General features: G+C 44.5%; 1 protein-coding gene across 7 annotated transcripts in view; it reads left to right on the forward strand.

Moving 5' to 3' along the window:
- RPRD2 (regulation of nuclear pre-mRNA domain containing 2) overlaps positions 1–6,790 on the forward strand; it is an 89,957-nt gene extending 83,167 nt beyond the window's left edge. For 2 of the 7 annotated variants that reach the window (XM_045790631.2, XM_045790632.2), the window contains 2 exons: positions 122–1,303; positions 1,444–1,677. In XM_045790631.2, the coding sequence (XP_045646587.2) occupies positions 122–1,303; positions 1,444–1,532 (1,271 nt within the window). In that variant the 3' untranslated portion in view covers positions 1,533–1,677. Of the gene's footprint in view, positions 1–121 lie in introns of all 7 variants that reach the window. The other 5 variants (XM_045790634.2, XM_045790635.2, XM_045790628.2 and 2 more) reach the window with 3 other exon arrangements.
- The last annotated feature ends 5,259 nt before the right edge of the window (positions 6,791–12,049 follow it).

The following is a 12,049-nucleotide window of genomic DNA, read 5'->3' on the forward strand; positions in this document are numbered from 1 at the left end:
CATATTTTAATGTCTATCTGGTTCCCACTGGCATGAATGAGAATATCCGATTAGCCTACATTGTTTTTATTGTAAGGTAGGCAGTTGTTCTTTTTAATTCCTCTAATCTCTGTTTCTACAGGCCTGTCATCTTTACTTCAAAGTGTTACTGGGAACCCAGTCCCAGCCAGTGAAGCTGTATCCCAGAGCACTTCAGCTTCCCCTGCCAACACCACAGTCTCTAGCATAAAAGGAAGAAATCTGTCCTCCAATACGCAGTCCTTTATTCCCAAAAGCTTCAGCTATTCTCCTAATTCATCAACTTCTGAAGTCTCTTCAACATCAGCCAGCAAGGCCTCAATTGGGCAAAGCCCAGGGCTCCCAAGCACTACTTTTAAGCTACCATCCAACTCTCTTGGGTTTACAGGAACCCACACTACTAACCCTGCTGCCCCACCTACTGAAGTTGCCATGTGCCAATCTTCAGAGATCTCCAAGCCAAAGCTGGAGTCCGAGTCCACGTCTCCAAGCCTGGAAATGAAGATCCACAACTTCTTAAAAGGTAATCCTGGTTTCAGTGGCTTAAACTTAAACATCCCAATCCTGAGCAGCTTGGGGTCCAGTGCCCCAGCAGAAAGCCACCCCTCAGACTTCCAGCGTGGCCCTACTAGCACGTCAATCGACAACATTGACGGAACCCCTGTGCGGGATGAAAGGAGTGGGACGCCCACCCAGGATGAGATGATGGACAAGCCCACATCCAGCAGTGTAGACACCATGTCCCTGCTTTCTAAGATCATTAGCCCTGGTTCCTCAACACCCAGCAGTACAAGATCACCACCCCCTGGGAGAGAGGAAAGCTACCCCCGGGAACTCTCCAATTCTGTACCTACATATCGACCTTTTGGCCTGGGCAGTGAATCACCCTATAAGCAGCCTTCTGATGGAATGGAGAGACCATCTTCCCTGATGGACTCTTCACAGGAAAAATTCTATCCAGATACTTCTTTCCAGGAAGATGAGGATTACCGAGATTTTGAGTATTCAGGGCCTCCGCCCTCGGCCATGATGAACCTAGAGAAGAAGCCAGCCAAGTCTATCCTGAAGTCAAGCAAGCTTTCTGATACCGCCGAGTACCAGCCAATCCTCTCCAGTTATAGCCACAGGGCCCAAGAATTTGGGGTAAAGTCTGCCTTCCCTCCATCTGTAAGGGCCCTCCTGGACTCTAGTGAGAATTGTGACCGTCTCTCCTCTTCCCCTGGGCTATTTGGTGCCTTCAGCATAAGAGGGAATGAACCGGGGTCTGACCGGTCACCATCACCGAGTAAGAATGATTCATTTTTCACCCCTGACTCCAACCACAATAGCTTGTCTCAGTCTACCACTGGGCATCTCGGTTTGCCACAGAAGCAGTACCCAGACCCTCCTCACCCAGTCCCACATCGTTCCCTTTTCTCTCCGCAGAATACCCTTGCCGCTCCCACGGGCCACCCACCCACACCAGGCGTGGAGAAAGTCCTGGCCCCCACCATTTCCACCACGTCGACGATTGAGTTTAAGAATATGCTTAAAAACGCCTCCCGAAAGCCCTCAGATGATAAGCATTTTGGCCAGGCACCCAGCAAGGGCACTTCAAGTGATGGTGTTGGTCTCTCAAACCTCGCCCAGCCCAGCTTGACAGCCACTGACCAGCAGCAGCAAGAAGAGCACTACCGCATAGAAACCCGAGTCTCCTCCTCCTGCTTAGACTTGCCTGATAGCACCGAAGAGAAGGGGGCCCCTATAGAAACCTTGGGTTATCATAATGCATCCAATAGGAGGATGTCAGGGGAGCCAATACAGACCGTAGAGTCCGTCCGAGTTCCTGGGAAGGGAAATAGAGGACACGGGCGTGAGGCTTCAAGGGTGGGTTGGTTTGATCTGAGCACCTCAGGCAGCTCCTTTGACAATGGCCCCTCAAGTGCCTCTGAGTTGGCATCCCTTGGGGGTGGGGGCAGCGGAGGCCTCACTGGCTTTAAAGCGGCACCATACAAGGAACGGGCACCCCAATTTCAGGAAAGTGTCGGCAGCTTCCATTCCAACAGTTTCAACTCAACATTTGAGCATCATCTCCCCCCGTCCCCCTTGGAACATGGGACACCTTTCCAGAGAGAGCCAGTGGGGCCATCATCTGCCCCACCTGCCCCTCCTAAGGATCATGGTGGTATCTTCTCTCGAGATGCACCCACTCATCTACCCTCTGTGGATCTTTCGAACCCCTTCACAAAGGAGGCGGCCCTGGCCCATGCCGCCCCACCCCCTCCTCCTGGAGAGCACAGCGGAGTTCCTTTCCCCACCCCACCCCCTCCTCCACCCCCTGGGGAACATAGCAGCAGTGGGGGGAGTGGTGTTCCCTTTTCTACTCCACCTCCTCCTCCACCCCCCGTTGACCACTCTGGGGTTGTACCCTTCCCAGCCCCACCACTGGCAGAGCACGGAGTGGCGGGAGCTGTGGCAGTATTTCCCAAGGACCATAGTTCCCTCCTTCAAGGGACCCTGGCTGAGCATTTTGGGGTGCTCCCAGGACCCAGGGACCATGGAGGCCCCACCCAACGGGACCTCAACGGCCCTGGCCTTAGCCGTGTACGAGAGAGCCTCAGCCTACCCTCCCATTCTCTGGAGCACCTGGGCCCAGCCCATGGAGGAGGAGGTGGGGGAGGCAACAACAGCAGCAGTGGCCCCCACTTGGGTCCCTCACACAGAGACGCCATCAACCGGAGTGGTATGATTTTGCGGAATCCCCGGCCAGACTTTCGGCCTAGGGAACCTTTTCTCAGCAGAGACCCGTTCCACAGTCTAAAGAGACCCAGGCCACCTTTTGCTAGGGGCCCTCCGTTCTTTGCACCAAAACGCCCATTCTTCCCTCCCAGGTACTGATGGAAACCAAGGGAAAAGCATTTTGAACAGTCTAGAGAGCATTGGAAGTAGGAGTTTGGTTTATTGTTGTTTTTATTTGTTTTCCTTCCTTTGACTTATTTTTTTTAATGACAAAGGGCCTCCCTTCCAAATTAAAAAGTCATACATGCTTACATTTCACTATTCCATCCAGTCCTCCCTCCCACTGCACTTACCGACCTTCCCCAAGCTACTTGTATTTTAAAGGGGGCGGGGGGCAAAGAAACACAACCAAAGCCACTTCACTTGGCTGGGGGTTTGAGGTGTGGGGAGGAAAACAGATTTTATTTTACCCCATTTATTGAAGAGTATTATTACATTTGAAATAAAACTTCCATCAGTACAGAGAATGACATGTGCAATGTTGGGATGTTATTTTGGGTTTGGCTTATCACGTAGTCAATAGAAGGATTCTTGTCCCCTTCTCTCTCCCATTAAGTAACTACTGTGACCAGCGTGGCTCCCTTTCCTGTATGCTCTGTGCCCTGCTGACAAGCCAAAAGATGTTGCAAGGGAAGATAGGTGGGAGACCGTGGACCTGTCAAGTTTGTTTTGTTTTTAAAGACGTATTGAAGTTGGGTTCTTCACCTTTCTCCTGAAATCTTAATTAAAAAAATAAAATCCTCTTCTAAGGACTATCCATCATTAACTTTAGGAGATACAGATTTCCTTCTGTACTAGTAAAAATTATTCCTCTTTATCCTTGGAAGGAAAGAAAGGGGACTGGATATAATCTGTAGATTAAGACAAGGTGTAACTCCAATACAGAGTTAGAGAAAGGAACCATTAACAGTGCGATGTGACCTACCCTTCCCTCATCAATGAGAATGGGAGACTTGGAGGTAGTTTGATATGTCTTGCACCAAGCTCTTGCTTCCTGCTTTTCTTTCTTGACTTTTTCTCCCTCAGTTTTCACTTCTGCTTTGGCTGGAAAGAAAGTCATGACAGTTGACAACTGGTATAAAGGCGAAACTAAAATTTTATCCCTGAATTTTTTAATGTAAAAGGTAGACATTTTTACCGTGGTGCCTCCCTAATGTAAGTGATATTTGTTGGTGGTTTTTAACAAAGGTTAACTACTAGGGAAAGGGAACTATGGGCCTGTATCTTTCTTTCCTCCTTGCCCTAGTCCTGTATTTACCCCTGTTCTTGGTATTTCAGAAGAGGAGGTTCAGTAGTATCTTTAAAAGCTTTACACGTCTTTGGGTGTGTCTTAATGATAAGTGGGTATCACTATACATATCTTCACAGAGGACCTGAGAAATCCAAATTTACCCCATTCTACAGCTAACAGCCCGTCACATTTCAAGGCTCAAGCCTTATCCTCACCTTCCACTCCCAATAGGAAATAAAGAATGTTTCTGCCCTTAGTCATTTTACATGAGAAGTGTGTGCTTTCCTTCTCCCCAAACTGAAAGGCTTCTTTGTATTTCTACAACTAGTACTGGGAAAAAAGACAATCAGTACGCTTTGAGTGTTTATAACTTTTTTCTAAGAACACTGAAAAGCAAAGATTGCTTTACTATTATTTTGTATTATTTAGTGTCTTACCCCAAGGCATACACACTGGTAATCTCCACCTAGATAAGTAAAACGATATGTTTGTTTTTTTTTTTAAAGGGAATTCTAGCAAGTTTCATATTTTCTTCCAAGTGAGCACAGAACTAACTGTAGGAAGTATGAGGATTGTTTTGGATTCCTCTAGTGAAATATTAAAGATGGAGGAGAGTGGACATCATAGTGACAGAAGATGATTCTTTGTGTCAGAATAAACTTGCTTTTCAGATAAAGAGCAGCTTAAACCAGTTGTGCGTCGTAGTTCGGGAGTTTTTGTGTAATTTATTCCATGTTATTTATTTGGGCGCGCCATGTGTTCTGTGGTTAGGAGGCTGAAAGCCCTTCATCTTCCTCATGCATTTCTCATCTTAAGTCAACTGTTCTTTCTGTCTTTGACCCTCTCCAGCCTCTCTGCCCTGTAGCTCTCCCCACAAAAATGCATGATACCATGACCTTGTGTGTGGGATGGGGTATATAGTGTAGCAAAGCAAAGAAACAATATAGTTACCTTGAGTCCTGAGACATTTGTTTAGGGAAAAGTGTGATCAAGAGGAAGGGTAGGGGTGGGGGGAGGGGGAGGGAGAGTTCTAACTGATTCAAAACTGAAACATTTTTTTGCAGAAATTAAGTGGGATGTTTTTCATTCTAGAATAAAAGAATGTGAATTCTTTCTGCTGCTCTTGTTTAAGCTAAAAGTAGTGTTTACTTGAAAAGGCTCTCGGACCATTTGATTTTATCAGAAAATGTGGGGATGTCAGGAAAGTGGCTTCCTGAATGTTGGGGCAGGGTAATTGTCCTCAAAAGCATGATGACTAATACATGAAAGGAAGACCTTGTTGTACAGTTTAAAAGATGGACTTTTAAGGGTTGGGTTTTTTTGCAGGGTGTTTTGCTTTTTAAGCTACAAAATCCTCATTGAGTTTGTTTTGGGATGGAAGTGAGGATTTGTATGTGACTGTCAGCTGTTAACTTTAAGGAAATCTGTCTACAGCAGTAAATGAAGACGACAATGTATATATGTGATATAGTGAAACAAAAGAAGACAACTCTGGTATTCATAACATGAAACAAAGGGGTTTTATCCTTTCTGTGTCTGTGATTTAAAACTCCGTGCCCATGCTCTGACTTTTGTATTTCAACCTGAGTTTAAAAATATAATAAACAAAAATTTTTTTAAAGAAAGCATAATATAGTGTGTCTTTGCAAGGACATGATTTATATGTAAGCAGAATATGCAAAGTTGTTACTAAGGTCCTTGGTGCTCACTGTAAAATCACAGACAGAGAATTGGGGGGGGGGTCGTGAATACACTGGTACCACTTAAAACTCAGTGATAGTATCAGAAATCAAGTCCTTAAGTATTGTATAAGAGTTTACTGTTCAGTCAGCTTAGATGAGAGCCCTCTCCCTGCTCCCCTCTGCCCTCCTTAAAAGGTGAGCATAAATAGAATTTGGCTTGATGCCAGGGAAAGTAAAATGATCAGAGTGGGAGTTTTATCCTTTCCGATCCCGGGAATACAGTGTTTGTCATATATATGGTACAGCTGACCTATCTAGATAATGTGAACTTGCTGACTTCCTAATCGCAAAATATTCACTATCAGTCCTGAAGTTACCGGTTCATGCAGAATTAAGCTTCAGCTGTTAATTGTTTTGAAGCCGCTGTAAATTACTGCTTTTCCCCCTTTTTTTCCTCCCCACCCCTTTTTTTTGAATGGGCGGGGGTGCCTGTTAAGATTAAAATTAGATATGTTGGATGATATTCTCACGTGTTCAGTGTGGAAAACCAAACAAGTACATGCTTTAGAGGCAACAACAATGAATTCCTTTTGAATGTGTATTAATATCATTTAATAAAATAACTAGTTCTGAAGGTTTGACATTTTTCTTTGAGATTTGGGGCTTTGACCAAGGGCTCCTGACTTCTGTGGTGAGCGCAACTAGGAGGGAACTTCTCCAGGAGCTGAAACTGCTGCTTTGTGGAACAGGCCTATGATTGGAAAATGTAAATTTTCTCCAGCAGAGACCCTTCTACGTGACTGTCCAGGGCTGAAGGTGAAACCAACGACAGGATGCAGAAAGGAATCCTGGGTCGATCTCTGAAGATCTGATTGTATTGGCTTTTGGTTTAAGTGCGAGGGGGAGCGAGGGGACTGTGTGCGCCTTCCCATTTCTGAGGCACAGATACCACACCACCCGTCGTGTCCCTTCCTTGTGACCACTTACACTTGCCTCTCTTCCAAACATTCCTTTTTTTTTTTTTATCTTTGTCCCCAGTATTATGTTTTTGTTTTCCAGTTTAATAAAGTATGGTTTCCTTTGTTGTGTGGTTGACTTTCCCCCTCACACTGATCTGATCCAGGTGTCCCCTTTGACTTCAGCATTCAGTGTCACTGAAGGCAATCTGAGCCTCTCAGATCTCCATGACCTTGTGGGTTTTCTGTTTGATCCTTTGTGTGATTCAGTTTTGAAAAGGGATGATGGGTGGGGTGCAGAGAAGATACTCAAGGAGTGGTTGGTAATGAAGTGAGATATATTGTATGGATAATAATTTGTGTATGCAAAAAGTTGTACAATTGTAAGTGAAGAAGCATTTTTAAAGCAAGCGTAGAGCGGCCGCCTGGATGACTCAGTTAAGTGTCCAACTCTTGATTTTGGCTCAGGTCTCATGATCTCAGGGTTGTGAGATTAAACCCGATGTTATGCTCCACTTTGGGCGTGGAGCCTACTTAAGATTTTCTGCCCGCCCCTCAAAAAAATTTTAAGCAAGCATAGAGTTGGCAGGGGCGGTGTTGGTAGGGTTCCTTCTGGTCAGTTCTTTACCCCATCTACCCTTCTTGCTGCATGTTGGCAGCCTGTCATACATAAGCCACACTTAACCCCCTTCTCTTGCCCCATCCCTTTTTCATACCCCAGTGAAGCTTAATAAATGGAATGTTGGCTTTAAGGGGTAAAGAGAGAGTCACTGGATCTAGCCCCCGCCTGGGTCACTGGCAGGGTAGAAGGCTCTAAATAGCTGTCATTACATGAAGCTACACGCATGTGTCACCGGACACTTCAGAAATAGCCTAGGAACACACCCACTATGTAGGGTGTTAAAATTGTACTGGCTGCTTCTGGAATCTTGCTCACCCTTTTCCTTGTCCCCTCCTGGAACCTTGACTTGGCCAACTGATTTTCTCCATCTCCAAGGAAGCAACAGCTTTTAGACTCACACAGTGGTCTTTCTGCGCATGTTGAAAATGCATAACTTCATCCCCTAAAATTGTTTTTATTTAAGCCAATCTTGTATAAGAGGGATGAGTTACCCTCCTCATGTATGTAGACAGTAACACGAACACCATCCAAATGGGTTTTGGGGAATTGGGGCGTTTCTCATACTTGCTTATGAGTAACTGTATAGACAAGTCTGGTCAGCTGCAGTTCACAATTGCCAAGTAATAACTCATTGAGACTGCATAGACAGCTCCAAGAGATTCACCTGCAAGTGAGCTAGCAGCTCTTAAGTATTAAAACAATCTGTTCTCCCTCTTTAGAAGTAAGGAGAAATACACATGCTTTAAAGGAAAGGAGCAAGTGCAATGTAAAATTAAGTATCAAATTGCTTCTGACTAACGGCGGGGGAGCATTTTATGCTTGGTTGCAAGTCCACAGAAAAGCGTGTAAGAAGGCTGATACCTATTTAGGAATTGATACTGCAGTTACCTTATGGCCCGATCATTTTATTTTGCTTTCTCTCCTTTCCCTTTGTTCACACTGTACCAAGAGTCAAAAGTTGAAAATACAGATGTGGGTGGAGGGGCTAGTGACCAGTGCCAACAGAGAAAACAAGTACAGGCTACAGGTTTTTGATTCACAGGGGTGCTGGCTAAACCAGTCTGCCCTGGGTCAGCTGGGTTCATAGCAAGTTAGATGTTCCAACAACTTTACTTCCTTCCTCATCCCCGTACTGTCCCCTTTATGCGAATTACTCAAATCCTTTGCTGCATAATTTGTGGGAAAGAGGAGCTAAGAGAACTTGAAACTTTCTATATCTTCCTTGCCATATTTCAGCTGGAATGGGTAGAAAGAAAGGAGCAGCGTCCAGTTCCTTGTTTCTTCCTTCCCTGGCCAGGAATCCTTTACACTTAGGTGAAACAACACTTCAGATCCTGTATCTTCTAGATAACCAGATCATTGCCATGGGCAGTAGAGCTTAGTGAGGGATTAATTTGAAATCTTGATTATCGTGTAGTGGGCCTTAGTCATACATTGCCTTCAAGAGATGTATCTAGGACTTTCACAGTACTTTGCTCTTGCCTTTGTTTTTTACTTCAACATCAACCTAAGCTGACACATTCCTGCACTGGCTCCTGTGTTTGGCCTCACCTGACAAATCAGGGTCATTTAAAGGGCGGGGGGAGGGGAGAGGATGGAGATGGCTGTTTCTGTTTCTATTCTACGGACTTGGACTAGTTGTCTTGGAGTAAGGGAAGTCATAGTAGAGATTCTAGGTAAGCCGAAGCCTTTGTTTTCAAAACATTTCAACTCATCCCTATGCCCTGGTAGGAAGCTTACCCCTCTTTTTTTTTTTTTTTTTTTTTTTAAATCAAATGTGGCTACACTTAAAGCAAAGTTTCTTGGCATCTTAAAGCTTGGCCCCATCCCACATCTTCATCACTAAGGAGTTGTGGGGTTTTTTTGTTTGTTTTGTTTTGTTTTTTGTTTTTAAATAAACCTAACCTCCCCACACTTGCACTTTTAGCCACTTGGCTAGTTCTCTGGGCTTCGAAAGCATTTGGTGACAATGACATAAACCTTTCTTTATATATTTTATCCTCTTAAATTTCTCTTTTTTACCTCTGGTATCTTTCTTACTTTGGTGCAGGGAAATTTTTGTGAAGAGCTAAGAGATTTGGAGGTATATGTTGATCCTGATGACAAGTGGAAATGTACGTTACCTTCAGTGGAGAGCATTCTTACATATAGTTTAGGAATATAAAAATAATACCTGTTCAACCAAAGTTTTAGCTAACTTGTGATGTTTATTCTAAAAGCGGAGTAAAGCTGAGAATTTCCTAAAATGTGACCAGTGGTCTAGGATACCCTTAACTGAAGATTGCCTTTTCCTTGGACGTCTCTGAAATCTGGTGGCATTATTTCCTGAACACTTATTTTTCCTTAACTTTGGTTAGAGAAAATCTGGTAAGACACTTCCTTTCTTGGCTTTTTATTGGACCCCTCTTTTCACTCTATATTAAAGGCCCGTTTGGCCCTCCAAGTGATGTACCCTGCAGAGAAAAAGGAGCTCTGCTACGAAACATGATGCATCAGGACTATTCTGGTTGCTGAAAGGCAGCATGGCATGGCATAACACAGGCTTTGGATTCAGATGGGCTAAGGCTTGACTTTTCTGAGTATTGTTTTCCATGTTTTAAAGGGAGCATAAAAAGAGCTATTACTTGTCAGGGTTGTTCTTTGAATTAAGTAAGACAGTGAAGGCGAGGCACTTGGCACATAGTAGGTGTTTGGTGATACTCTGAATGGAAGGTAAGAGCAGTTTTAGGGATACATGTTTCCCAGACAGAGTAATGGGTTAAAATTCCCTGAGGCTGAGACACGGTAGTTACAAATCAGATATTGTAAAAGAACCGGTGATAAATCAGTTGGCCCTAGCTAGCTTGCTATTCCTTGTTTGCTGGCTGGCTTGTTTCCTACAAGAAGAATGGAATAACTCCTGACATTCCTTCCTCCCTCCACTGCAACACAAGTTAGATAGGTGATGATGTAGTCGTTGACTGATGGGCATCCCATGAGCCCTCAGTTCAGTGCATTGCACATAGTAAGTCAGTACATGTTTGAGGGATGAGTGCAGGGAACTGCCGTAAGTGTAGCCTATTTATTCTACCAACCCTTTACTATCCTAAAAGAGGACAAGGTAGAATGATTAAAGAATGTATGTGTCAGTAAATGTATCCCTTGAAGTTTTAAGTCAATACAGTGATTGATACGTTCTTAATTCAATGATTATAGAGAATCTATCATTTTGTTACCTGCAATATAACCTTCCCATCCCTTTTGGTGCAAAGCCATGGGGAAAATTCTGCCTGTTGTCCCACTCTCTGAGTGTCATTTTTAAATCCTGTCTGCCTTTTTCCAGTGCTCCAGACCACCCCTCCCACACACAAGTAATTTTCCTCTTCCACAGTCTTGTCTATTTCTTTTTGTATTTCAGGATGTCAGGAGATGGAACCAAGATCCAGAGTGGTGCCGGTGACTCAAGTCAACTGCTGCCTGCCCCAGAAAGAACCTCTGGCCTCTGGAAGCCTAGATTAAACAGCTCTCCCTGACAGTTCTTCCTCCACAACCCTTGATTCCACTACCACTGGAAACTTGAGAACCATCTCTAACCATCCCCACCCCCAGGTGAGGGGACGAAGGGGAATTACTGAGAAACTTACAGTTGCCCCAAAGTCCATTTCCCCTCATATTTGATCACAAATGTGACCATGTTTCAATTTTTTTTAAGATTTTATTTATTTATTTGACAGAGATAGAGACAGCAAGTGAGAGAGGGAACACAAGCAGGGGGAGTGGGAGAGGAAGAAGCAGGTTCATAGCGGAGGAGCCTGATGTGGGGCCCGATCCCACAACGCCGGGATCACGCCCTGAGCCGAAGGCAGACGCTTAACCGCTGTGCCACCCAGGCGCCCCACCATGTTTCAATTTTTACTGTGCAAAATAAATATACCTAGTCCTCCGTCCTCGATAATGCAGGGAGTGGGAAGGGAAGAGATAAAGAAAGTGGAGTGCTAGGATGGGAATGAGAGGCAAGGTCTTGTGTAGGAAGCAGACAGCTAAGATTCTAGGGTCAGGCACCTCTTTCTGAAGTGATGGGAGAGTATATTGGAAGTAAACTCTATTGCTAGAGAAAGCATGGTGTGATAGGAGAGTGTAAGACTTGGATTCAAAATCTAGCATCAGCACTTACTGTTTGACCTTAAGTCACTTACCGTCTCTGACCTTAAATTCTTCCATGTGTAGGATTAAGAGGCCTCTAAGGGCCCCCTTAAGCACTATGACTATGAAGAGATTCCATGAAGTGCGCTGTGCAGATTCTTTGCTCCAGTCCCAACGCTGTTAAATTCATTTATTCTAACAGCTTGTCGCTATTGTAGCCCGTTACTGTGGACCACGCACGATTTACATGAAATTAACTTCAACAATTGGGAGTGTTACTAGTATTATTCCCATTTTATAGATGAGGAAATTGAAGCTTAGAAGGAATTAAGTAATCTACCTAAAATTACAGAGTGAATGAGAGAGAAATCCAGGATTTACGCTATCTGGTTCCAAAGACGTGGTTCATACCTGTTTTCTACCTGCCAGTAAAGACTATGTAAGAGAAAACCTATGTTTAAAAGGAAACGACTAGCTACTCTTCCCGTCTGTTTTTCTCCCACTCTCGTTACTCAAGAGTTTTCCTGCCCCAGTCCTCACAGTTCAGGATATGTTATTGTTACTTCGGGCTGAAACTTCAGGTTTCGGGATTGCGGGTGTGTGTAACAGTTTAGGTCTTCCGCTCATCCGGAACCACCTA

Source organism: Ursus americanus, chromosome 12 (genome assembly GCF_024610735.1).
Source record: "Ursus americanus isolate L20-20 chromosome 12, mUrsAme1.1.p, whole genome shotgun sequence".
In the NCBI taxonomy this organism is placed as follows: domain Eukaryota; kingdom Metazoa; phylum Chordata; class Mammalia; order Carnivora; family Ursidae; genus Ursus; species Ursus americanus.